General features: G+C 39.2%; 1 protein-coding gene across 1 annotated transcript in view; it reads left to right on the top strand.

Annotated features, from left to right (window-relative positions):
* Window positions 1-4,617: 4,617 nt before the first annotated feature.
* VIPR2 (vasoactive intestinal peptide receptor 2) overlaps window positions 4,618-23,847 on the top strand; it is a 50,600-nt gene continuing 31,370 nt past the window's right edge. Inside the window, exons 1-4 of the mRNA XM_009085809.4 lie at window positions 4,618-4,772; window positions 7,595-7,697; window positions 19,087-19,194; window positions 22,732-22,829. Of these exons, the coding sequence (XP_009084057.1) occupies window positions 4,722-4,772; window positions 7,595-7,697; window positions 19,087-19,194; window positions 22,732-22,829 (360 nt within the window). The 5' untranslated portion in view covers window positions 4,618-4,721. The remainder of the gene's footprint in view (window positions 4,773-7,594; window positions 7,698-19,086; window positions 19,195-22,731; window positions 22,830-23,847) is intronic.

The following is a 23,847-nucleotide window of genomic DNA, read 5'->3' as shown; positions in this document are numbered from 1 at the left end:
AGAAGAAAAAGATTCGATATTTTCATGTCCAGTAAACTCTCACAAAAAAGCACTGACCAGATCTGGAGCTTTGAAACAAATAAGAGTTAAATTAGCATTAGCCAAATACTTTCCATTATGCCAAATACATGACTTCTTTATTTTAAATTTAACCTATAAATTTAAAAGATCAAATTCTACTTCACCTACACATGTGAATGTAACTGAATGCCTATTAGTTTAATGAGTATAATAAGGATCTAAGGATAATGGACATCAGAAAAATTGGATACCCTGGCCAAGAAATTGAAAGAGTTCATTATACTAAAGGGATCTCTCTTGCTCTTTTGAAATTATGTGGAAGTCTTCTAAATTTGAAAGAGAGAAAGAACAAAATTGCATACTTTACACAGAGTACTGTAGACTACATGCTGTGTCTTCAGTGAAAAGCGTCCCTGTGCCATTTTCTGACTGAGGAGTTCACAGTTACAGACATCACTTTCAACAAGCTATTTAGCAGTCCTGAACTTAACAAACCAGACAGGAGAGTGTCTTTGTTTTCACTGAATTTCTTTGTGTTTGTGATCTGCAGGAACATCTTTTTGTAGCCAAGCTACTCACCCACTACAGAAAGACAGCTCTGGAGGGTTCTCCACGTCACTGTCACTGGCTGGGAGTCTCTGCATTGGGGTGGAGTTGGTGTGCTGATATTGGCAACTGCCACTGCACAGACCACTGCTAAAAGTGTTTTGTGGAGTAGTTTGAGCCTCACCACTAGAAGATGCACCCTTAGCTACATCATTAAGGTATTCTTCATGGCCAGACATAGCAGGACACTGTTGGAGATGCTCAGAGGGAGGAGAATGAAAAAGCTGAGGTGACACAATTGAGGACAGCCTTTCCTTAGAAAACCCTCTGGCCGTGTGGTGTTGCTTCTCTGCCTAGAAAACATCAAATGGTTCAGGAGATTATGGGGACATAATATGATCAGTAATGGTGACAAAATTTTAGAACTCCTGGACACCATCTGGATCTTCAGATAAAACACAGAGAACCTGAATTTCATTTTCTCATCTCACTGCAGCTACAGTATTTGATGCTGGAGATTTGGATAGTAGCATCACTGTGCTCCTTCTCAAAGAATGGTGCTGTTGCTACACATCCTCCAGGGTGTGCCCAAGGTCTGAAATCCCAAGTCATGAGCAGGACACATACTCTGCCTCACTCAGACCTGGAGCCTTCTTTGTCGTATTCTATCTGATTATTGAGAGAGGCTTAGCAAGATCAAGTGTGTTAATAGTTACTGATACTAAAATTTTAAAGAACTTTCATTTTCTCCAGCATAAAAGATCCAAACTGCACATACATTAGTCACATTCTTTCTTTCCTGGAAACCCTTTCTAAAATCTATTTCCAAGCCTTAATGGAATCTTTCCTTAAATATTTGGGCTGCAGGAAAAAACCCAAACAAACAACTGAACAAAATGCAGGATGACAGTAGAGAGTGCCTTTGGGAGATTTAGGAATATCTGATGAAAACCTAGTGTCTTTGAAAAGTGTGAACACCTAGGAAGAGCACTCCTTTGGCAATGAGACTTAGTGCAGCATTCCACATAAAATCCCTGTGGTCTGGAACACAGGGCTCAAAACACATGAAACAGCTTGAGCAGCTCGAGAGACAGACAGGCTTGCAAGCAGCACGTTGCTCAGGATGGCTTGTACACATGCTTTGAGGGAAACCCTTCAAAACTTTTCATGCAGTTTAGGCATTTCTGGCAACTCTATGTTATGGATTGTGCAAGCAATAATTGTTAGATGAGTAAACAAAAGAAAACTCATTTTAAACAATGAAACAATGGATCTGGAGACTTTATACGCAGAACACAAAGATTTGGTGGTAAAATATAAATTTTCAAAGCATCTTGAATTCCATCAACAATTTAAATAAAATTGAGCTCAAAGAGGATTTGTGTCATTACTTCAGTATGGAAACTCTAATCAGCCACTTACTGCCAGCACTGTAATAGAGGATTCCAAACAGACAGATGGCCAGGCAGCAAGTAATTGTTACTTATAGCTCTACTGGCATGTACCTTTCCCCAGCAGGCAGACTCTTCCAACAACTGGAACTGAGGAAAAGCTTCTGGGTCCTGACTGTGTTGTGAGAGCAGAGAACTTGCCGTACCTTGGCACTGCCTGCCACTGTGAACTTTCTGTTTCCACTTTTACTGCCCACTGAGGAACATCCAGGCTCAGCTGATCCAAAATACTATTTATTTCAGTCAAAATGCATTTACTTCTCTATCACCTCTATTGTGATGAATTTTTGTCCATGTTTGGACTCCATTCTCTCTGTGTGTTTGCAGTCCTATGCCTCACGGATATCTCCACAAATTTTTTCCCTTTAATTTGTCAATCCCTTCTCAGAAATGTCATCAAATCAACTCTGTCTAAATTTATGACTCTTTTGTTCTTTCATAAACCTATCTGTTCTTTGTTGATTAGGAGTATCAGTCTCATTTATATTTACCTCTATATGTCAACAGCTGTTCTAGTTTCATTCTTGTTCTTTATTTCCCTTCTACATCCACTGTAACAGAGCACTAAACCATGATATGTTTAAGTGAAAAGAACCTGAACCATGATTTCTGGACTTCATCCATCAAGAATTTGTTTTATTCTTAGGGAAAAAAAAGCCCTTAGCTATATATAAACAAAAATATTAGTATTTGATGCATCCCTTCGTCTGCTGTCTCTTTCATGTCAAAGAGTCACTAGGAACAGCAACAGAGGAAAGGGTTGAGAAAAAACTGATGATATTTCTTTTCACCTGAAAATGTTGATTCATTGAAAACAAAACATCACAAAAATCTGACTGTGTACAATCTTCTGATAGAACAGATGTAAATTTCAAAATTTCTTTTCTAGTTCTAGTATATGTGGACTATTAATATTTGAGATATTAGTTTCCATCATTCCACAGAAGGAATAATGATGACAGTTCCCAAGACTGTTTCTACACAGAACGTTAACAGTAATTTGTTAATTGGTTTCCCAGGCTACTCAGCTTCAACAGCCTAATGAATTATTTGCTCGAAGAATTAAACACTGGGGTTTGGTGTCTGGCATCTCCTGTGTCCTCAGCTGCTGGGGCAGCCCAGCTGGGGCACAGCCTGCCTGGTGGCTCCTCTGCACAGGGACTGCCCTGGGGTTTATTGCTGATGAACCTGATGAGCCTTGGCATGTATTAATTCCACTCATGAGAATCACTGCTCTCTTAGCGGGATGCCAGTCATCACAAAGAGCAAGAAAGAACTTCTAAAGAGACAAGACAGGAAGGATTTCCAAAGCCTTTCAGCTTCTTATGAATGATAAAAGAAATAGTTTGTAGATTGTTATTTTGGAAAGACTGATAGCTCTTAAGAAATTGATGCAGAATGCCTGTGTCAGCCAAGAGCCTGAAGAGGAATCTCAGACACCAGTCTCAGGAATCAGAGGGGCTGCACTGTGCAATTCTCCGTGTCCAGGAGTCTTGATCTGAGAGCTTGCCTGGGAATCTCAGAGCTAACTGCATAACCAGCCTCCTCTGCAAACCAGCTGTGCCAGTAGATGCAATCTGGCCTTTCAGTCCACCTGTCACATACAGATCACAGTCAATCCAAAGGGGTATTCTTTTCTGCTAAAATGAGAATATTTTCATTGCCTGAAAATTTGCATATGCATGAAAAAATTTTAAATTCTCTTTAGCTTTTCTCATGGTAATGTTCTTGCTTTGCTTGTAGCTGGTTTTTTGGAGTGCTATTTAGGAGAGTTTTATGCTGCCTCCTCAGTCCCTTTTAGTACACAATACTTATATTACAATGCATATTAAGTAAACGGAGAGGCAACTGTAATATATTACCATTCTCAGCTAAAGCCAATATATAAATGCTTCTTTTTCTGTAACACAAGGCATGTGCTAACATGCCACTTAACTGTGTACTTTCTATGCCTTGTGAGGCAAAACCCAGATCCATGCCTGGAGTAAACTGCCCAGGGAATATAATGTAGTTGCCTTAAAATCTTGGTTCTCTATTGAGAACTCGAAAAAAAAAAGAGTTGTGGGGAAGAAAGATTTAGTAATACAGCTGTTGCTCTACACAGTGGTAAAACGGACCATGCCAGGGATCACTTCACTCATCCCTCAACGTTTTTCGCGGGGTCTGTGTTCGATGATCTTACTGGTTTCACCGGCAAAAGGCACCCCGGTGCGGGCACGGATGCGCTGCCGGGACGGCACCCAGGCTGCCCGGGCGTGTATCACGGGAAGGGGGGTTCTCGGGAGCCTGAGAGAGGGCAGCGAGGGCTAAGAAGCATCCAGTGCCCGGCAGCAGCCCGGGGGTGGCGGTGGGCACCTGCGGGGCGCAGCGATGGGCGGGGGGCGTCCCGGCTCAGGGCAGCGACTCGCACCTCTTATGGGGGGAGCGCCGGCGGCAGCGACAGGGAGGAGGAGAAAAGGAAGGCGAGGAGAGGGGCTGGGGAGACACGGGCGGGAGGGCAGGAGCCGGGGGCTAGAGGAGGAGCTCCGCGCAGAGCGGCGGCGGCACGGCCGCGGTCGGGCCGGGAGCTGAGGCGCCGGAGAGGGGCAGGTGCGGGGGAGCCGGCAGCGGCCCCGGGCCCTATGGTGCCGGGCGGGACCCGGACCCCGCTCCCCGCCTTCCAACGGGGCCCGCGGAGCGCCTTCGGACGGGCACCGGGCGGGCATGAGGACCCTGCCGATCGTGCTGCTCTCGCTCTGCTGGAGCCTGGGGCCGGTAAGTGTGGGGCGCGCAGCCCGCCCAAGGCAGCGCTCCGGGCCGCGGGCCGGGCTGAGCGCACGGCGCTCACCTGAGGAGCCTGTGCGGAGCCCGCCGGGCTGGCCCGCAGCTCCGCGGGGCGGGGGCTCTGCGCGGCAGGTGCGGGGACAGCGCTGCCTCTCGCCGCTGGCTCCGTCTGTCCCCGGGCAGAGAAGGCGAGGGGAGCGGGCGAAGCCCCCGCCCGGACCCCCGGGCACTCCCCCGGCGCTCCTGCCGCATCCCCGGGCGCTCCGCAGCGCCGGGACCGCTCCGCTCAGCCGGGTACGGTCCCATCCCCGCGGAGCCGCCACTTGAGCCCCGCAGTTTTCTCCGTAGCCGGTGGACACCGCTGGTTTGCGAAGAGTTTTCAAGGAGCGCTGCCCGGGAGCGGTCCAGAGGCCACTGGCCGTCATCGTGGGGGGAAAAGCCCCACATCCACAGCTGCTCTGTAATATGTGCGATGGGATTGCGATGTACAAAGTAGTCAGAATATTGAAGTCTTCTTTAGAGGGCCTGCTTTTATCATCTTTATATTTTCAAGCGTTTCTTAAGTAGTTTGTAAAAGTCAGTTACATTGATGGAAATACGATACACAAAAACGCCTTTTTTTAAGCCTTGAGCCAATTTTTTGTTACTGTATAACACCAAAAGTCGGGAAACCATACTGAAGGTGAGTGCAAGCTGCTTGTCAGAGGAAATGTTTATTCATCGAATTGCTGGTCTAGATGCTTTAGAAATTCCTAGGCTGCTTAATATGCTGGGATACTTCTGAGCTGGATTTCCAGCTTGGTGTGCACCTTTACATGTGGTTCTGTATTCACTGGTGACTAAGGATAACCTGCTGTTGGTTAAGCAGAGGGAAATATGCAGGAGCACAAGTCCTAAAAAGAGGTGAGTGCCCTCAAAATCTTGATGAGTTTCACAAGGTAGTCAGAGCCACATAGTCTGGAACCCTCTAAATCTCTTTAGCTTTGTGAAGTCCATCTGAATGAACTGGATGTATTAGAACATAGCACAGTTCAGTTCAGCATGTAGCTCAGCTGTGAAAAGTAACATTGTACCTTTGGGTAATAACAAATTTTTAACAAAACTTTACTATTAATCACTGATATTACAGAGGTACCAGAAAGAGAAATTGTTTATTCAGCAGGCTTCTTAATTGCAGTAGCTGGTTTGACTTAGCCTTCATTTATTTAACATTTTTATTTAGTGAACCTTCTTTTCCAAGATCCAGTAATTGTAATACTTCTTGATAAGTAGGAAATCTGCTGTCAAGTTACAGAATGTTAGCACTTGGAAATGAAAAATAGCCAAAAATAAATTTTGTGAGAGGAAAGTGCTATTAAAAACATTATATATACATGGGATTTTATTTTACGTGGCTGCTATCTGCAAAAAAGATTATACATATCTAAATGTAGGTATCTTCAGTATAATGCTGAACTTTCAATTATAAATTCTAGAAATCCTAATTTATGTTAAATATGTGTCTTTGAAAGGAAAAGAATTCTGCATTTGAAGCTTATATTTTCAACGCTCAACTTAGAGAAGAGACATGGAAAAGGAAATCAGGTTCTGATGTTGCAGACAGTAAAATGAGACATTTGGGGAAGAGACAGATTTTTGTGAGTTTTCATAACAGCCCCTCCTATTATGCTCATGGCTCTTGCACTGTATTTTTAAAAGCTGTGCAAGTGGTTTGTCCACAAAGAGACTGCAGCATCACCAGGTTCTCAGTCCTGACTCTGGATCCGAGGTTCTGAGCCCAGATTCACAACTTAATTAATTATTAACATTTTTTTAAATTGCTGTGTCATGCATCAGAGAACATTACCAGATTCTGTTATTAAATGTCTCTTAAAAGATGTGAAAGAAAAGACAGAAACTTGGAGAGAGACCACCTTTTTCTTGGTAATTACAAGTGTGAGGTGTGAGATGACTGAAATACTGCATATTCCCATTTTATTTATTTAAAATGTGATTTCATTTGGGCTAATCAAACTGTCCCATCAGCTCCACTGAAATTTCCAGCTTTTCCATTTGCCACCTCCTGCAGTAATTTCTGCCATGCACTCTCTTTCAGACTCCATGTGTTTCTCTGTGAGGCTCTGACTGCCTCTCTGAATTCAGCTGACTCCAGCACAACTTTCCAGAGTCTTGTTTCTCTCTCCACTACTGCTGTATTCCTGTCTCTTCCTGTGGACATACGTAAACTTTTCTGAAAACCAAAGAACTAAGGGCAGGACTTTGAACCAGTAAAGGCATGAGTGTTTTAATTTTTAAGTAGTGGGGTTTTCTTCCTGTTTAGCATTTGCTTGAATCAAATAATCATGGTCTGGGGTCTTCAGGAGATAAAACATATATATAGTGGAAAAGGGAAGAAAAGCAGAATTTACCATGTCAAAGGGAATGAAGTTTGATCAATTTTCATGTTCTGTGATTTGTATTAAATTGTCAGCTCTCTAACTTACTACAAAGGGGGAAAAGAGCAAATGTATCTACTCTCCTTTTTCAGTTTCAGCTCAGAGCTTCTCTGGAGAAAAAGACCTGGTGGCACAGTATTGAGGAATGCACTAGAAAGCTAAATGAATGCTACAGGAAGAAGCCAGTAGAGTGTTTCAACATTTTGTTCTGAAATGTCAATGTGTGAGAAGCTAAAATGGGCATTGAGTGTGTCTAGCACCTGCTTGGGTGAAACCTGTGCCAGTTAAAGTCGTTGTTTTCGTTATTAGTCGCTGCATTCCTCATGAAGCATTTTCATTCTAGTTTCAAGACATAACCCATTTGTTAATTTGACACAGGTGAATGGTGTCCATCCAGAATGCAGATTTCAGCTGGAGATTCACAAGGAGGAAACCAGATGCATGGAACTTCTAAAGAATGCAAAGCCGGTGGATTACAAGGGTAAGAAAACTGTAATGTAGAGATAACTGGAGTATTGAAGATTTTCTCTCTTTTCCTTCTTTACTGTAGTGATTGCACATTCTGTAGTTGTCTGAACTGTGCCTGGGATTTTACAGTTTTTAGAATTTATGGAATTTTGCATTAAACACACTGTTCCAGCAAGCATGTGGTGAGAGCTGTGCAGGCGCTAAGAGTGCCCTGGCTGGGACACCAGCTGGGAGCAAACACACTCTCCTGTGCTGAGATGTTGTTTTAGCATTTTCTGACTGGCAGAGCAGCTGTGATGACAGGACTGGCAGGAAGAGCAAATCTGAGGGAAAGCTGAAAGCTTTGGGTCCAAGCATCTCTCCCTAGCTATGGCTGAGAGTAAAGTGCTAGTGGCAGAAAACATCTCCGGGTTTCCCAAGAGGACAATGTTTCAGACTGAAGATCAGAGTCACACTTAGAGGACCATGGAGTCGTGCAAAGGGAACACCAGACAGTCGTGTTATGCCCAAAACCCCAACTCTCTCTGTTATTTATTGTTTTATTTTCTTTCTGCATAGAAAGATAAATATATAGCTAGCCATAGATCAAACTGTAATTTAGTGGAAGGAAGAAGAATAGTAGATGTAGGGGTTTTGTTAGGTTTTTGGACTTGGGGTTTGTTTGGTTTGGGTGTTTTGGTGGGGTGGTGTGTTGGGGGGTTTTTTCCTGGGTTTTTTTTTTTATTCTATTAAATTTCCTTCTTAACTTCTCATGGGAGGAGAAAAAAAGTTTATGGAAAAATAACATTTTTCCTGTAAATTGAAGCTTCTGATAAAGCTATTTGTTCAGCAAGCGGAATAAAACGGTGACAGATAAAATCAGATTGTCACTACGTGGTTTATTTGGGCTTTTTGTGTTCATTTTGTTTTGAATACACTCTGATGATGGCTATGGGACCTCAGAGACCTGCCATCTGCAGTGCTCTTTGAGCATAAACATGAGTCTCAACTTATGATGCTTTTTCCACCTCTCCTCAATTTAAATGTGTAACTCTCTCAGTGCATATTCTAATACTAATTTGTATAAAAAAATTCAAAGGATCATCAACAGTTTGTATTTTATTATAATGTCTCCATTTTATTAATCAAGATCAGTAATTTTAAAAATGCAAAATCTTACTGGAATAATTAATCTAGATTTAAGGCTTTTATTTATATATGAGTAGTGAAGAGAGATGGCTGTTACATAAATAATACTAGTGCGAAGACAGATGGAGAAACAATTAGTAGGCCAGCTTAATGAATTAAATCATGAACCAATAAATTCCTTGTTAGCTGTTACATGGCTTTGAAAGTCAAGCTTTCCTCAAGACACACTTTTGTGATCCAGATGCTGAATTGCTCCAAGGGTATCTTTGTGATGCACACCAATTTTATTTTGGGTTCCTAGGGGAAGGAAGAAGTTTGCTGTCAGTATTTTCTTCCCAGCCTCTTTTCACTGGGAGAGGGGTGCCTCCTGAAGTAAAATGCTGAGATAGAAAACTCATGTCTTGGAAGGACACAGGATGATTGAAGGTGTTGATTCAGCCCTGCAGACAGTGGCAGAACAGCAGTGAAAGAATTTAGACATTTTATTTAATATCAATCTGAAACTAAGGGAATATTCCATTTTGTTGGAGACTGGAATAAAGCCCCCCCTGCTTTATGAAAACTGCATGTTTAATAGTACGGGAGAATTTGTTCTATGCTTTCTGTTACAGATACCCTCACCAAGAACCTCCAAGCCTATGTTAAATGTATGCATTTACATTTCCAAAAATAGACATTCTCTGTGTGTCCTTATTTTCCTAGTAAGCTCTCTGTAATCATACAAAGAAGTAAGGATTCTTTTGAACAGTAATACTCTGTCTGCTGAAAAAGTAGAATTACTAAAGAAAATTGAAAAGCTGGAACTGGTCCAAATTGTAGCTCTGCGTGTAACTTGTAATACATTTGAAACATAATTCTTTACAATAAATTCCCAAATACCATTCCACTTTTTCCTGTATGGGAAAGATGGATATACAGGCCTTGTCATACTTCTCTAGCTTTAGTATGTGCTACGTGACTTACAAAAACTGTTAATGAAGTCTTGTGAAGGAACTGTCTTGATCTTGGAAATAAGGGCTCCCTGAGATTTTCCACAGAAGGCTTGGACCTCCATTATCAAAGTCAGTGGGAATCTTTTCATTAATTTATTGGTCACCTGGGAAACCTTTACACCTCCATGTCGCATGGTCCAGAATTTGGCTGTCATGCACAGCTTCTGAATTCTTGAGTATCCAAATTGTCTGGGGCAAGTCATTTCTTCTTTGACCTAGATGACAATTACGTAATAAATATCTTACCTTCTCAGCTCCCAGTTAGGGAGGTACAAAGGAAACATTTAAGGGCTATTTGGGTTTCTTTGACATGATAAAATGATCTTACACCTGAGCTGACTCAGGACACGGGCTGAAGAATTTTGCTGAGTAATTTTTGCATTGCACCTAAAATCACTGACTGTGAAGTGTATGAAGCACTTCATGGCTTCAGTAGTGTGTTTCCCACAGTAGTGTGTTTTCCAAAGAAACATTGTATAAAGACAGTGTAAGCATCCTTTGAACTGTGCTAAGGATATGCTGAAACCAAGGGACCCAGCTGGTCTAAATTCTGCTCATTGGCCAATGTCAAACTGTGAGACACCCAAATTTTCAGGCATTGGCACATACTTTTCCATTAGTGGACAGCCTTACACTCCACTTAGGGGAGAAGTCACTCTCCAAAGACCTGTGGCAGTGCTTTCCTCCCTATAGTGCTCTTTAGAACATCTGGTTGTTTATTTTATGAAGCCTGCATTAGCTTCTATCCTCATTTGTTGTCTTCTTTCCTCCTGTAATTTGGCCCCTGTGATATGGATGCACCTAGCTGGAAGCCTAGGAGAGGTTCTTCTGTCTTTGGGCACATTTCTTTATTATTTCTTTATTTTTGAAGGGCAGATGAATTGCATTCTAACTAGCTCATAATAGATACAGATTTTGAGGTCTATATGGAAAAAAACTGATTTGTTTTTTATTTGCTACCAAGGGCTTGTTTCCTAACAAAAAAAAAAAAAAGTTCCCAAGAAAATTGATTGAAAATACATAAAAATTGTCCTTCTGCAAATTTCTTCCTTTATTGAGTTTTTAGAATTTTTCCTTATAAAGTAATTGGCTCATTTCTCTTCACCTTCAAGTGAAAAAATGAGATCTTGTGGTCAAAAATGTTAAAACTCAGGGGGTTTTAACATGGTTCTACAACTAAAAGTTTTAAAAAAGATTTCATTATGAAAAGAATGAAGTTTAGGGACTTTTGATTGATCTTGGACTGAGTGGCTGTATAGTTAAATATGTCTTTTCAGATTTTGATTTCCAAAATGTGTTTTTGTGAGACCCCATACATCAGACAACATTTTTAATTTTAGATATGGCTTTTGAACTTTAAGGAAGGGATGTAGACAAAAAGAAAAATGGTTTTGGAAAGAATTTCATAAACCTCTCAAAGAGAAGCTTCATAATGCAGCTTGTAATAGGAAATTAAAAGAGACAAGACACCAAAATTATGCTGTTCATTATTTATAAGTTTAAAGCAAGAGGGACCAATATTGCTGTGTAATCCAGTCTCCTGAATTGCACTGTCAATAAAATTTTCCTCAGTGATTCCACACTGAGCTCATGATCTTGTGGATGAAACAGAGCTGTTCAGAACTGTGGGATGAGCATTCAAATGTCAGACCCATGGCAAGTTGCCCCAAAGTTAAATTTACCTGATCAGGTTACCTGTTAAGGTTGTTTTTCCAGGAAGAAAGGTGCATATGTTGCATTTACACAGACCCCACTCCTTTGTGTATAATACACACACCTCTCTGTATAGCCACACAAATGTGATCACTCCATCCTCCACGTTAGTAAATAGGAAACTGACACAAAGCCAGATGAGGCCTTTCCTTTGCTACGTGAACAGGAATCTCCTCAAGGTTTCCCCTTTCTTATGCTCCCTATCTCATCAAGGTCTTGCATCAGGTTTTATTTAGAAGTTCTTTTCTCTGTAAAATGGGTCAGAACTTCAGACTGCAGTGCTGCTGACAGACCTCTAAAGCAACATTCAAAGTAGAATTAAATGAGATGGTGGGGTCATGGAACTTCTTCCATGCAGCACCAGTAACTCTAAGAACCACAACTTCACCTTAAATCTCTGTGCTGCTGCTTTTCCAGGTGTAGTACAGATATGTTGCTACTTTTTAGTTCACACTTTTTTTTTTTTTTACATGAAGGAAGCTAAAGGGGCTGCTTTGGATATTTTTATGTTTTGACTTTCACTCATTGAAATGTCATCATTAATGACACCACATAAAACTGACCCTTATGGTATTGACAGTGTCTGGGCTTTGTGGAAGCTGTACTTAAATATTTGAGGGCAGAAAAGTGGCAGAGCTCTGTCTTTTAAGGAGGCTGGGTGAGAAAGGTGAGAAAGCACCTAGAATGAAATGAGTTGCCTACTGGAAAGTAACAAACTGTAAATAAAATGGTGAAGACCAAGAAAACATCCTGATCAGCCTCATTCAGAAATCTCACATAGTAAAATTTACTAAGAGTGACAACAACAAATCCTTTTGGAAAGAAGAGAAGCCCCAGGTGCCCACAATGATTTTGAAGATCTGAAATTTCTGCTCTACCCAAAATGTAAATAGAAATTTAGTAGTAAATGTTAAGATAAGGCATTTGTAGCCCTGAAGACTGAAAATGCACATCCATAAGTGAATTTCTTGTGTTTTCCAGAAGATTCTGAAGGAAATACTGCCCAGCATAGTCTTCTACTTCAGTCCTGATAAAGACAGCTGTGGCCATGACAATCTATTCTCCATGACATCCAAAGCTGAAATACCACAAGGAAGGAATTTTGGGTACCAAAACACTGAAAAAGCTTCATCTAATGCAACTAATAGCACTTGGGTTAGACATAACACACACTAGCAGAAATATATGGTCCACTTCTTAATAGAGAATTTTAACATTTTGCGTTGGAGTTTATGTGAACAGATTAATTTTTAATGTTAATTTTCAAGAATGTACAGCATGTCAGAATTGGGCAACATAAAGATGAGAGTACCTCTTAGAGCTTTGACTATATATACATTAATATATTTGCATTAGAATAGAAAATAATGTTCTTATTTTAAGATTAGCATCATTTTCAGTCATTCGAAAATAAATGCTCTTGTCTCCACAGGACATTTTGAGTAATTGGAAAGCAGGATTTACCTGGAAAATTTGGATGAAAGTTTGTTTTCTTTTTTGAAGGGATTTTTTCAAAGTTTTGGCTGGCCACTTCCCTATTTCCCCACAGAACCCTAAAAATATTTAAATTGATTTAAGTGTAAAACTGGCCAATAGATTTTTGATTCTCCAAAGGGAAGCTGTTCTTCAAAAGGGAAACAAGACATTTCTTCTGGTGTGTTTAATTTCGTGAAAATCCAGAAATCCCTTAGAAATCGTGGAAACCATATTTTTGCCATTCCTGGTAATAGAACTGGCTTTTGAAGAACCTATGAACTGCAAATATTTTAGGTTAATATGAGATAGACTCTATTGGTTTCATCATTCTACTTAAACTAGTTAAATCTGATGTATACCATGGAATTTCAAATTTCTGTTTGCTGTCTACAAGTAGCATTTGTTGACTGGAAATTAAAAGTTTTTCCATTGGCATTTCCTCTGTTTCTGAGCAATTTGAGCTGCTTCTAGACTCCAATGTAGCCAGTGTTTGTACTGCTACAGGACTGCAGGCAGGCAGCTCCACTCAGAGGGGCTTTGGGCAGACAGGGTCTGGCAGGTCCTACCCCCTCAGGACAAGGCAGGTGTCCCCAGGCAGGTGTCACCTCCCTGGGACAGGGACATCAGCCTGCAGAGGGGGGTCAGGGCCCAGCACAGGGCACCGGGGCTGGGCAGAGCCCTGGGATGGCTGGGCAGGGCCACAGTGCAGGGCAGGGGAGAGGAAGGCACAGGCTCTGAGGAGGACGAAGGCAGGGCCGTCACAGCCTGTTCATGCTCTCAGAGCCCTGACAAAAGCAGTGGGAAACACCTCAGTGGGGCAGCCTTTTTTGGGACTGTCTCATTCCTGTTCCCACTCTGAGCAGTTCTGCTTTGCTCCCAGCTTGTGCAGCACCTCTTTTTCGTTTGTTTTTTATCCCTAGTGTGAAAATGCAGAAGGAATGTCAGTCCATATATGTTCATAATTCCCATACGACCTAAGTTCCATGCTGTGGCACACAGACCTGCAGTCCAGAAATCATTGCCCATAAGAGTGAGATAGCTCCTGCTCTGCCAAGTTAACTAAAAAATCAAAACATTGCATAATAAACCCTGGGCTAGCTGTCGACTTTCTGACTCATTTTTAAAGCACTCTGTTGTTTTTTCATGTTTTATGCACGACTAGACAGTTTTGAAAAATGCTAAACCTCTCTTGGAAGTGACAATTTTTAAATCCAAATACAAAGTGCCACCTAGTGGTTATATATTTATAAAATGTGTCTATAAACAAAATTTTCTAGCACAAGCTCCAGTGTTTTATGTTTTTATAGACAAAGAAGCACACATGGGTAAGTGAACTTGTTGCTCAAAGACTGGATCTCCAAAGGCAGATGATGGAGGGGGTGGCAGCACTTATGTAAGCTGAAGAAAATGGGAAACAAAATGTAGTTTATAGTCTGTTATGTTTCCTTTAATTATGAACTATCTGCAAGTGCATGACAAGCATTAAAGACCAAACATTCAAATAAAGTAAGTGATCTCATTGAAACTAGCTAACAATAGCATCTGCAGTGTCCTCTGGAGGAACAGGAGAAGAGACTTTGGGCGAGTCACTGAGCAAAGGATTTCAGGGAAGCTTGGTTGTTTCCTTGGATATTCTGTGAATGACACATCAGAGAAACAAATGGTGCAAATGAGGAGACTGAAAAGGGATTGTTCTATGCAGGCTGCAGGAGTGTTCTTCTAGACACCACAGAATCAGGGATGAAGAACCTTTTTTCTTTTTGCCTTTGCTAGTTTTGTCAAGAGCTGGTAATGGTTAAAACCCAGAGACTGATCCAGCCCTGCACAGGCAGTCACTCACCCCCCCACCAGCAGGGTTGGGGAGAGAATTGGGAAGGTAAAAGCTGGAAAACTCTTGCATTGAGAAAAGGACAGTTTAATAGGTAAAGCAAAAAACCCACTGCTCAGCACAAATCCAAACCAGCCTTGTATTAGCAGCTGTGAAGAAAATTATCTCAGCCAGAATCAGCCCAATAGTTAAATAAAAAGGTAAAGAATATAATAGTTGGCATGCAGAAAAAGTTGAGGAGCTAACACAGATCTAAGCTGGACTGACTTTTATGTGTGCATCAAAGTGAAAGGACGAAAACACTCAATACTTGAGAATTTATTGAAGCACAATGCAAACATTGAGACTAAATCCAATAATGAGCATAAAAGAAAATAAAGATGTAAAATAAAGTATATCTGGGTACTTAGAATACTTTAAAAATAGTATAAATAAAAATTATAGACATTATATGAAATAAACATTGGAGCAATTAAAGTTGCTACAATGTTTACAATTGTAGTTTTGCCTTAAAAGTGAGCTACAGAAAGAAATAGAAAGCTAGCTATGGAAATTATTATTTTACTGGTAAAATTATTACCAGAACTCACATGTAGACATTATTTAAACCTAAAAATATGAATATATTTTTTATCTGACTTGATCAATATCCTTCAGAGACAGTAGGAAGCAGGGCTACATATGTGAGAGATGGGTAGAACTTCCAGAAATTGAGACTTTAGATAATGATTTTATGAGTGATGTACTGATGGATGACACCCCAGAAATCCTAACACTCAATGAATTAATGCTGGACAGAGAGTTGTAGAGAGAGTTGAGAGGAGAATACTAAGTTTGATCAAGTTAGATATTCTATGTAGGGAAACAGAAACATTTAACATGGCATTTACCACACCTTCACTTCCCAACTGTGTGGTATTTAAAGCACTCTAGACTGCTTTGTGGTCACTGGAAAGAATCAGGCAATTGTTGATGGCAATTAACTTGGCCTAATTTCACGTGTTTTAAGGTAAAGTCAAGTTAATTTTATCCCACCTCTGCATAAGAGTATGTTTTCCAAAGAGAAAAAGGTGATACATGAATGCAACACTGTTAAAAATCCATAGTGATTGGAAGAAGGGGGCAATGAGGCAAGGTGTGATTTGAAAGCCCAGAAGATGCATTGTGTTTAGCAGTTGCAATTCCAGCAATAATAACACCAGTAATTAATACCATTTCAGCTTTCAGACTAGATTCAGATGCCCACTGTAGTCATTCAGTGACTACAAATGCCTCCAGAACATTTCAGCAGTTTTCTCAGATGTCCTGTACCATTATCAATAAGCCTGTAGATAATCATAAATTGAGGCTTAATATTCTTGGAGTTCTGGTGACAGCCACTCCAGTTTCACTCACATGATTTGTGATTCATTTGAATGTAGTCTACATGTAGGAAATACATCTTTGGTGTTACTTCATCCATTTGATTTGAGGAATCTGAAACACTTCCATTCTCTCCTGGGCCATCGATGCCTGTAAAGTCCTAAAATACTGAGGAAAAGTAAAGGAATAAAACATATTCCAGAAACCATAAGTGACTTGTGATGTTTTGAACATCAAAAACTTGTATACTGAGTTCCTTGCAGCAAGCTTTGAGATTTGATACAAATTGTGTTGATTAATTTTGGTAGGAATAGGACTTGAACTTCAATTTCTCTATATAGTATTTCATCCAATTGAGGCTTGAATAAGATTTTAAAGTGTTTTCTGTGGAAAACACAACAATGGAGCTCTGAAGTCCATGCTGTTCAGCTGCCTGCTTGGCAAAACCTTAGCCCAGTCAATGTACAGTAGCATAGAAAAAAATTTACAAAGTCCTCAGAGCTGTTTGCAGATTACTGTAATAAGCCCACCATTTTACAGAGAGTGGATTAAACAAAAGGGAAAATTTGAGAAAGTCATCAGCTTACATGGGTGTGCATGAACAACTTCATGACTCATCTCAGCTCTCACTGTTTGTGGAAATGGGGTTGAAATAAAAACGTCTGAGGTCTTACAAGATGATAATTATTCTTGTGTACTCCAGGGCTTGTTTATGCTGGCTCAGGGAGTCCATCAATCAAAGCCAAAAGAGTTTCATTTTGTCACTGTAGTTCTGAGTGCTGGCAGATGAAGAAAATAGTTTCTTTGTCTTTCTGATTACTTGTATGTCTTGTTATTGATGTTGGTTTTGGCTTAAAATCAATTGGGGAGGAAGCATGACCTGAATTGGTTCAGGTAAACATTCTTTTAGTTTGAGTAAGCTCTGGCGCTGCATCATTGAGATTTGGACTTGATTTTGACCCAGAAATGCAACTCAGGAAGGACTTAAGCATGTTGAAATTCCATTTCAAAGGCTCTGAAGGTGACCTGCTCAGTGTAAACCTCTGAAATTGTGTACAGATGGCCAAGCCACTATCAGAGATCTCTCAGGGATACTGTTGGTAATGCCAAGAGAGGCTGATGCAGCACACAGGGCAGTGGAGGATAAGGCATTACGTTATCTACGCACAGAGATAAACTTTGTGAAGTGTTCTCTTTAGTAATCCCTTATTTTTGGCATAATCTTCCTGAATATAGAACAGATGCTGCATTTAGAACTGTGCAATCTTATGAGGAGGGAAAAAAGACCCAATCCCCATAAGCAAGTGAATCCTCTGGAGAATTGCACTTCCTTGGGAAAGTGCATAAAGAGGACTCTGTGGAATTGGTGATCAAATGCAGAATTTCTCCCATAATCCTCCTCTCATCTTCATTTATCATCTCCAGACCTTGTTCTTGTGCCACTCAAGGCTCCCTCACAGCTATCACACTTGGATGGATGTTTCCAAAGGAAAGCAAGGCTCATGGGAACACTGTGCCACTGGCTTTCCTTCGTGCTGCAGCTAGGACACAGCCCTGGGACAAATCCAGCTGCTGGTCCTGTTACACATTCTTTGGTTCCTTGGTTTACGTGTGCTTTAAAAGTAACTTAAACTTTGAAAGCAGGATGCTGCATATTATAAGTCAACACAAGCTGTCCAAGTTTAATTGCACTAAAAATTTTTTATACAAATATAGAACTTCTAAATATTCCTTTTCAAGTTTCATTTAACTCATGTGGCTTGATTTTGGGCATGACCTCACTAGCACAGAATAAATTAATAATGAATTGCTAATACTATAAATATTCTGAAGAATAATATGGCTGTGAGCAGTTCCCAACCCAAGTTTTATGTTCTCAACAGAAAGGAACAAACTGTCCCTTATACTGCTAATAATCTTATGGAGATTACACCAGTGGAATAATAGTTTGATTTCTGTCTTTAACATTAATTACAAAATAAATTTTTTAATTGCCTTATCTGAAGACATAAATGCCTAGAATTTGGCACGACTTTTTTTTATTATTTTTTTTAACTTCAACTGAGATAATATGAGTAACATTTCCTTACTTCTTTGTCCTTGCAAGGCTTGTGTTGAAAAACTTTCATAGCTCTTTGCTTAGCTTAGAAGATATGCATTATAAAAAGACACCTTTAAACAGGGCATGATTGAGCCAAATGCCTAGAGCAGCTATAGGAAGATTTTCACTCATGCACAAGATACAGCCTTTGAGCCACATTGATATGGATATCAACATGGGCAAAGCTGTAGCAAGTTGCTTTCTAATTGTAACAAGCATTTACTGCCACTATAAAATATATCTATGAAATTTGAAGGCCACCTGCCCTTCCTGAAACCAATATATAGAAGCATTCTTTGGTCAAATATCTGTTTTTTAGTTTGAGAGGTTATTCTGTAATTTCATGCCTATTGTTCTGAACACTCTCCAATCATAATGCATGCCTGTCATATGTGGTGCTGAGTCCAATGACCTACTTACATATTTATCTGTGATATTCAATCTGCTTGAGAGAAAACTCCATTTTAACTGTGAGTAGGAATTTCTCAAAATTTTGCAACTCTTAATAATCCATATCAATGCTCAGGAGTTACTTTTTAATCTTTCTTATTTTTTCTTAGCATTCTCACATCACAATGACATTGTTTTAATCAGACATTCTGCAACCAATGTATTAACTGACCTCAAAATTGGCTGGTTAATCAGCAGACTATTATGATGCCTTTAAAGTTTTCATGGAAAATATCATATTTTCAGCTTTCTTGAAGGCGTCGAATATTTTTCAACCACTTGTCCAAAGCTTTCACCAGATCTTTATAAGTAAACCCAGCTTTCAAGGCTGCTAATGCTGGTTTTGTTTCAGGATGTGTTGGAGTTTGGGATAACATCACCTGCTGGCGTCCTGCGAAGATTGGAGAGACTGTCACTGTCCCTTGTCCAAAAGTATTTAGCCTTTTTTCTGGCAAACCAGGTATTTTACTTTAAGGTGTATTTTCACTGGCTTCTCTCTGTTATTCTGTAACATAATGTGCTAAAAATGGTTTATCTGGGGGTTTAATTTTCTTTGTTGATTAAAAATTCTAGTCAGAGCTGTTCAGGATACACCATGAAAAGACCAAATTACCATCTTTGGTGTTCTTTGAGTTAGATACTAAGTATATTTCTGATACAGTGAAACTCACCAAAGCTGCTGACATTGCTTGCTCTTTTTTGACCTATTTTGTTAATTATTAGGGCAGCTGAGCCTGACTGACATCTTTAACAGTTGCCAGCAGGCCACATGTAGGTTGTTCCCTCTGTGTCTCAGGAGGGGAGCTTTGCCTTGCCATCATGAGAATAAAGAGCCCACATTAACAGATAATACCTAAAAATTACTGCTATTGCAATTTAAGGTAGTTATTGTGAAACCTTTTATTCTCCTTTTTAATGGAACTTGAAAGGAGCTCATCAGTGTCTCAGACTGCTGAAACAGTTAACTGGTTTAAGTCTCCCATCTTCTGCACCATCTTGTCAATACATCAGATTTTACCCTGTGGCATTTAAGAGGGTTTTGAAAATAAATGATGCACACTGAGTATTTCACATGTATCTCAAAATGCTGCTGGAAAAATCTTATCCCCATTGCTCAGGTGGGAAATCATTGTCATGAAGAGCTGGTAAAAGATAAAAAAAAACTTACCACAGTTATGTAATTATTTTTTGGGTGGGGAGGAGGGATTGGTGTCTCCGTGGAGAGCTTTAACAATATTACATTTAACTTAGGGGCTAATTTGGGTTATAAAATAACTTTTGACTTAAAACTGCTGAATAAGTCTTGTTCCAGTAAAAAACAGATAAGTAAAACAATCTACAGATGAGCAAAGGTTTTCATTCCTGGAACTGGTGAATCTGGATTAGTTTACCATGGATAGTCTAAACAGTTTGTAAAGGGGAAAGTATGTGTAATCGTCGCTAAATGTTGTGAAATCTATAAAAGTTTTCAAATTACTCAAACAAAGATAATAAAGTGTTGTCATGAGACAAGGCAAACTAATAAATATCAAAAATTCAAAATCTGAATTAAATCACACTGCTTCTGCCTATTTGCCAAAAGCTAGAGCATGCACACTCTCTCTGGAGTTTATTTCACAAACTTTAGTTACATTACAACAACATTTTAATATTACTATAAAACAACTGCAATAAATATTTAAGTCTGAAACCTTCACAGTGCATTGCAACCCTATCTCACTTCACCATGGTGTCAGCAAGACTGAAATATTTCTTCATTTTATAGTTTGCTGTAATTTTTCCTGATCCAGCTTTTTTTTATAGCTACCTGTTAAATTCCTGCTTGTGGAACCTAACAGGATTAATTTTTAGAGGTTCCTGTTCAATTAAGAGTGTTTTTTTAAATCTTGTCTTTCTAAAATTTCAGAGAAGGAAGACAACAAACATTTTGCATGGTTGATTCAATTAAGAGCTAACTAAGCATCTTGGTACTTTCATAAGCTGATTATGCTCAGGCATATGTAGTTTATTTAATTCATACACAAATACAAATTAACTTCATTCTTACAGTGGAAATTTATGAAAATACCTTCAAACAAGAAATTTCACTCTTTTTATTTACCCAGATTTGTGATATTTATGTTTTAGCTTTTAGTGTTTAGGAGCAGTTAAAATTCCACTACAAGGTGATCTAGACTACCTTATTTTTATGCAAATATTCCAAACTTCATGTAGGCTTTTAAATGCCATCAGTTTCTTAAAGGATTTCCCAATTTAAATTGTGAATTTGAAAAAAGTAGTTTTCTTTTCATCTTTAGAACTTTTGGAGAGCTGGCTCTGTGGTGCTCTGTTGTAGTTTAGCAGACCACATGATTAATTCTGTATTGACTATTAGTAACTTTTGATTAAATGAATTTTTACTGTAAAAGTAATCGTATTATCCTATAATGTTTTTCCTGTATTTTACAAGTTTATTAGTCTCAGAAAGTTATTCTGTAAAGTATATATTGAAATGTATATGCCAAGTTAGAGGTTTTAAATAAGGTTGTCATCTGAAATACTTAATTGCATGAAGAGATGGTTTAGAAATAAACATTGCCTTCCCTAGAACATTGCCCAACTCTCTTTAGGTTAGAAGGTATTACAGTATTTGAAGTAGAAAATACTTCAGTGTCTTGAGTACATTGAGTTTTTCTTGCAAAACTGGCTTTGACGCAATTGTGGTTCTGTTAACACATTCCTCTGCTCTGCCTGGTCAGAGAATCTTGATGTACTCTTAAAGTGAAGGCTCTTCACAGTGTATAAATAGGTGACATTTTCTTTTAAAAATGTCATTCCTATGCCAAATGGCAAAAGTGGTCCCGTTGTTTGAGGAGACTGTGGGTTCAGGTCAAGGTCTTTTATTAGCTGGAAACTGAAGACTTTACACAAAGAAGAAATTCCAGTAACCAATCAACAAAATAAAGATCACAAAAGCTTTAGTTTGGAGTGTATATAAACAAGTTTGGGTTTTCTTGACCAACACTGACCTATGGCACAGAAATTTACTTTTCTATGGTGAAAACCTGGAGTCTTTAAGTCAATTATAGATCAGTGGTAAACTCCAAACCAAAGCAGTATACTATTATAGATTTCAAGTATCACAGATATACAAATTGCTCTAAGCAATGTGAGAAGTTGGCCATGAATTAACATTGTAAGAGTAAGTTATAATAAATGTGATGACTATTCGTTAGTCTGACATCAGGCTTTTCTGTTTTGTCCTCTTGAAGTTGTTCCATATTGCATGAAAATTAATTCATTTTAATTAGATTGGCAAGTAGAATCATGGATTGCCCCCATGTCATCTGTGTGACTTCGTCTCCAGAAGGAGTCAACTTTTTCTTTCAGCTCCAAACAGAAACTTTCTGAAATTAATAAATCTTCAAAATTCCTTTCCAGCCATACTTCCACATGTCCTGTACCTTCCCTGTCCCACATTGTTTCAATACTGGTTCAAAGGGTGAAAATCAGCCTGCATCTTTACCTCATTCTTCAGTCTGTGACATAACTTGTCCTTTGAACTTGATTACCAAACTTACCAACATTTGCTGTAGCAGAAAGTCTCACCTAAAGTCTAAGAGCTTTTGTAAGTCTTCAGTAGATTCCTTGGTGCTGGCTTCTCAAAAGCCTTAAATAGGAAGTTAGAATAACTCTCACTGAAATTACTTTCCTTTTAAATTACCTACAAATAGCTCCTTTACAGAGTGAAGTGTATTTGAAATAAAACAGCAGAACAGTTTAGGCTTTTTCAGATGTGTAACAGAAATAGGAAAGGAAAAGTCTTGGGTTTACTTCTGGTAAAAGCCAAAGGAATATAAATGAAAAGCCCATGAGAGGAAATGGCTGGGTTGAGTCCTAGGAAACAAAGGAAAAAGAGCTAGGTTGTGACCAGCTAATGACACAGATTGTCTAAGGAGTCATTGATGAGGAGAGTATTGAATCTTTCTGATTTAAACTCTCTAATTTTGCTTTACAGGAAACATTAGCAAAAATTGTACAAGTAATGGATGGTCGGATATATTTCCTGACATCTTAAGCACTTGTGGATATAATGACTACGAAGATGATTATAAGGTAGGAAAAAAAACCTTTTTCTATTAATTTAGATGATGGTGTTCAGTACAGCTATCATATATTCTGCTTCTAAATAAATCCCATTTTACTCAGACTGAATAAAAATGAGATTTAATGAAAATCTGTAGTAATTTTTCACAGCATTGGTTGCAATACGCTTGAATTGCAATTGTCTAATAAGATAAAGTCAGGAATGTAGAACTCAGTAACTTCTAACTCAAGGCTATAAACAGTTGGTAACTGTAGTGAAGCATCTGTATATCTAATATTGCAGTGCTACTCAGCTGGTGCACCATATGTTTTGCATTGTGTTATTTCTAGAAGTTTGTTATTTCAAAAGATTGTATTTAAAAAGTTATCTCAAAACCTAATACTAATAATCTGCTATAGTCTGTTAATATTACATGCACCACTTGGTTGATTCTATGTGTTAAAATTATAAGTAAAATAGAATTGATTTAGGTCAGTGGAGTTACTGGCAGATTTATATTGGACTTGAAATTGTGCAAGCAGTTGTAAGTTATTCAGAAAGCTATCAAGGTATCCTAAATGCACTATGCATGGAAAAGTGAATTTCTTCACTTTGCAGATCCTATCTCTTTTTGTTAGGGAAGGGTTTTTACCATCACGTTTTATGTATTTTCTGTCTGCTTTCCTGCTGAGGCTAACAGATCAAGAGTTTGTTTACAAGGGTGAGCTCACAGTGTTAGTAAAACTCTTGTTACCCAAAATGGATTGAGCCTTCTCATGAGGGCCAGTTGGGTTTTTTCCCCGGATTTTAGTATATGTGGAGTAGCTGTAGCAGATCAGGTCTGTCTGGCTTGCAGAGATGCACTGGTATTCCAGCTAAGCCAGGAAGGTTTTGGCATTTTTTTTCTGTATTTAAAAGCCCAACTATATACTGTAGTTAAAAATTAGGAAAAATTGAGAGAATATATTGTTTTCCCAACTTTCCTGAAGACAAATTCTAAAACATCTGTGTCATTTGACAGCTTGGGAACACACATGTATTACTGCT

Source organism: Serinus canaria, chromosome 2 (genome assembly GCF_022539315.1).
Source record: "Serinus canaria isolate serCan28SL12 chromosome 2, serCan2020, whole genome shotgun sequence".
NCBI lineage: Eukaryota > Metazoa > Chordata > Aves > Passeriformes > Fringillidae > Serinus > Serinus canaria.
Note: the sequence above shows the minus strand (reverse complement) of the source record. Positions and strands in the feature narration are given on the sequence as shown.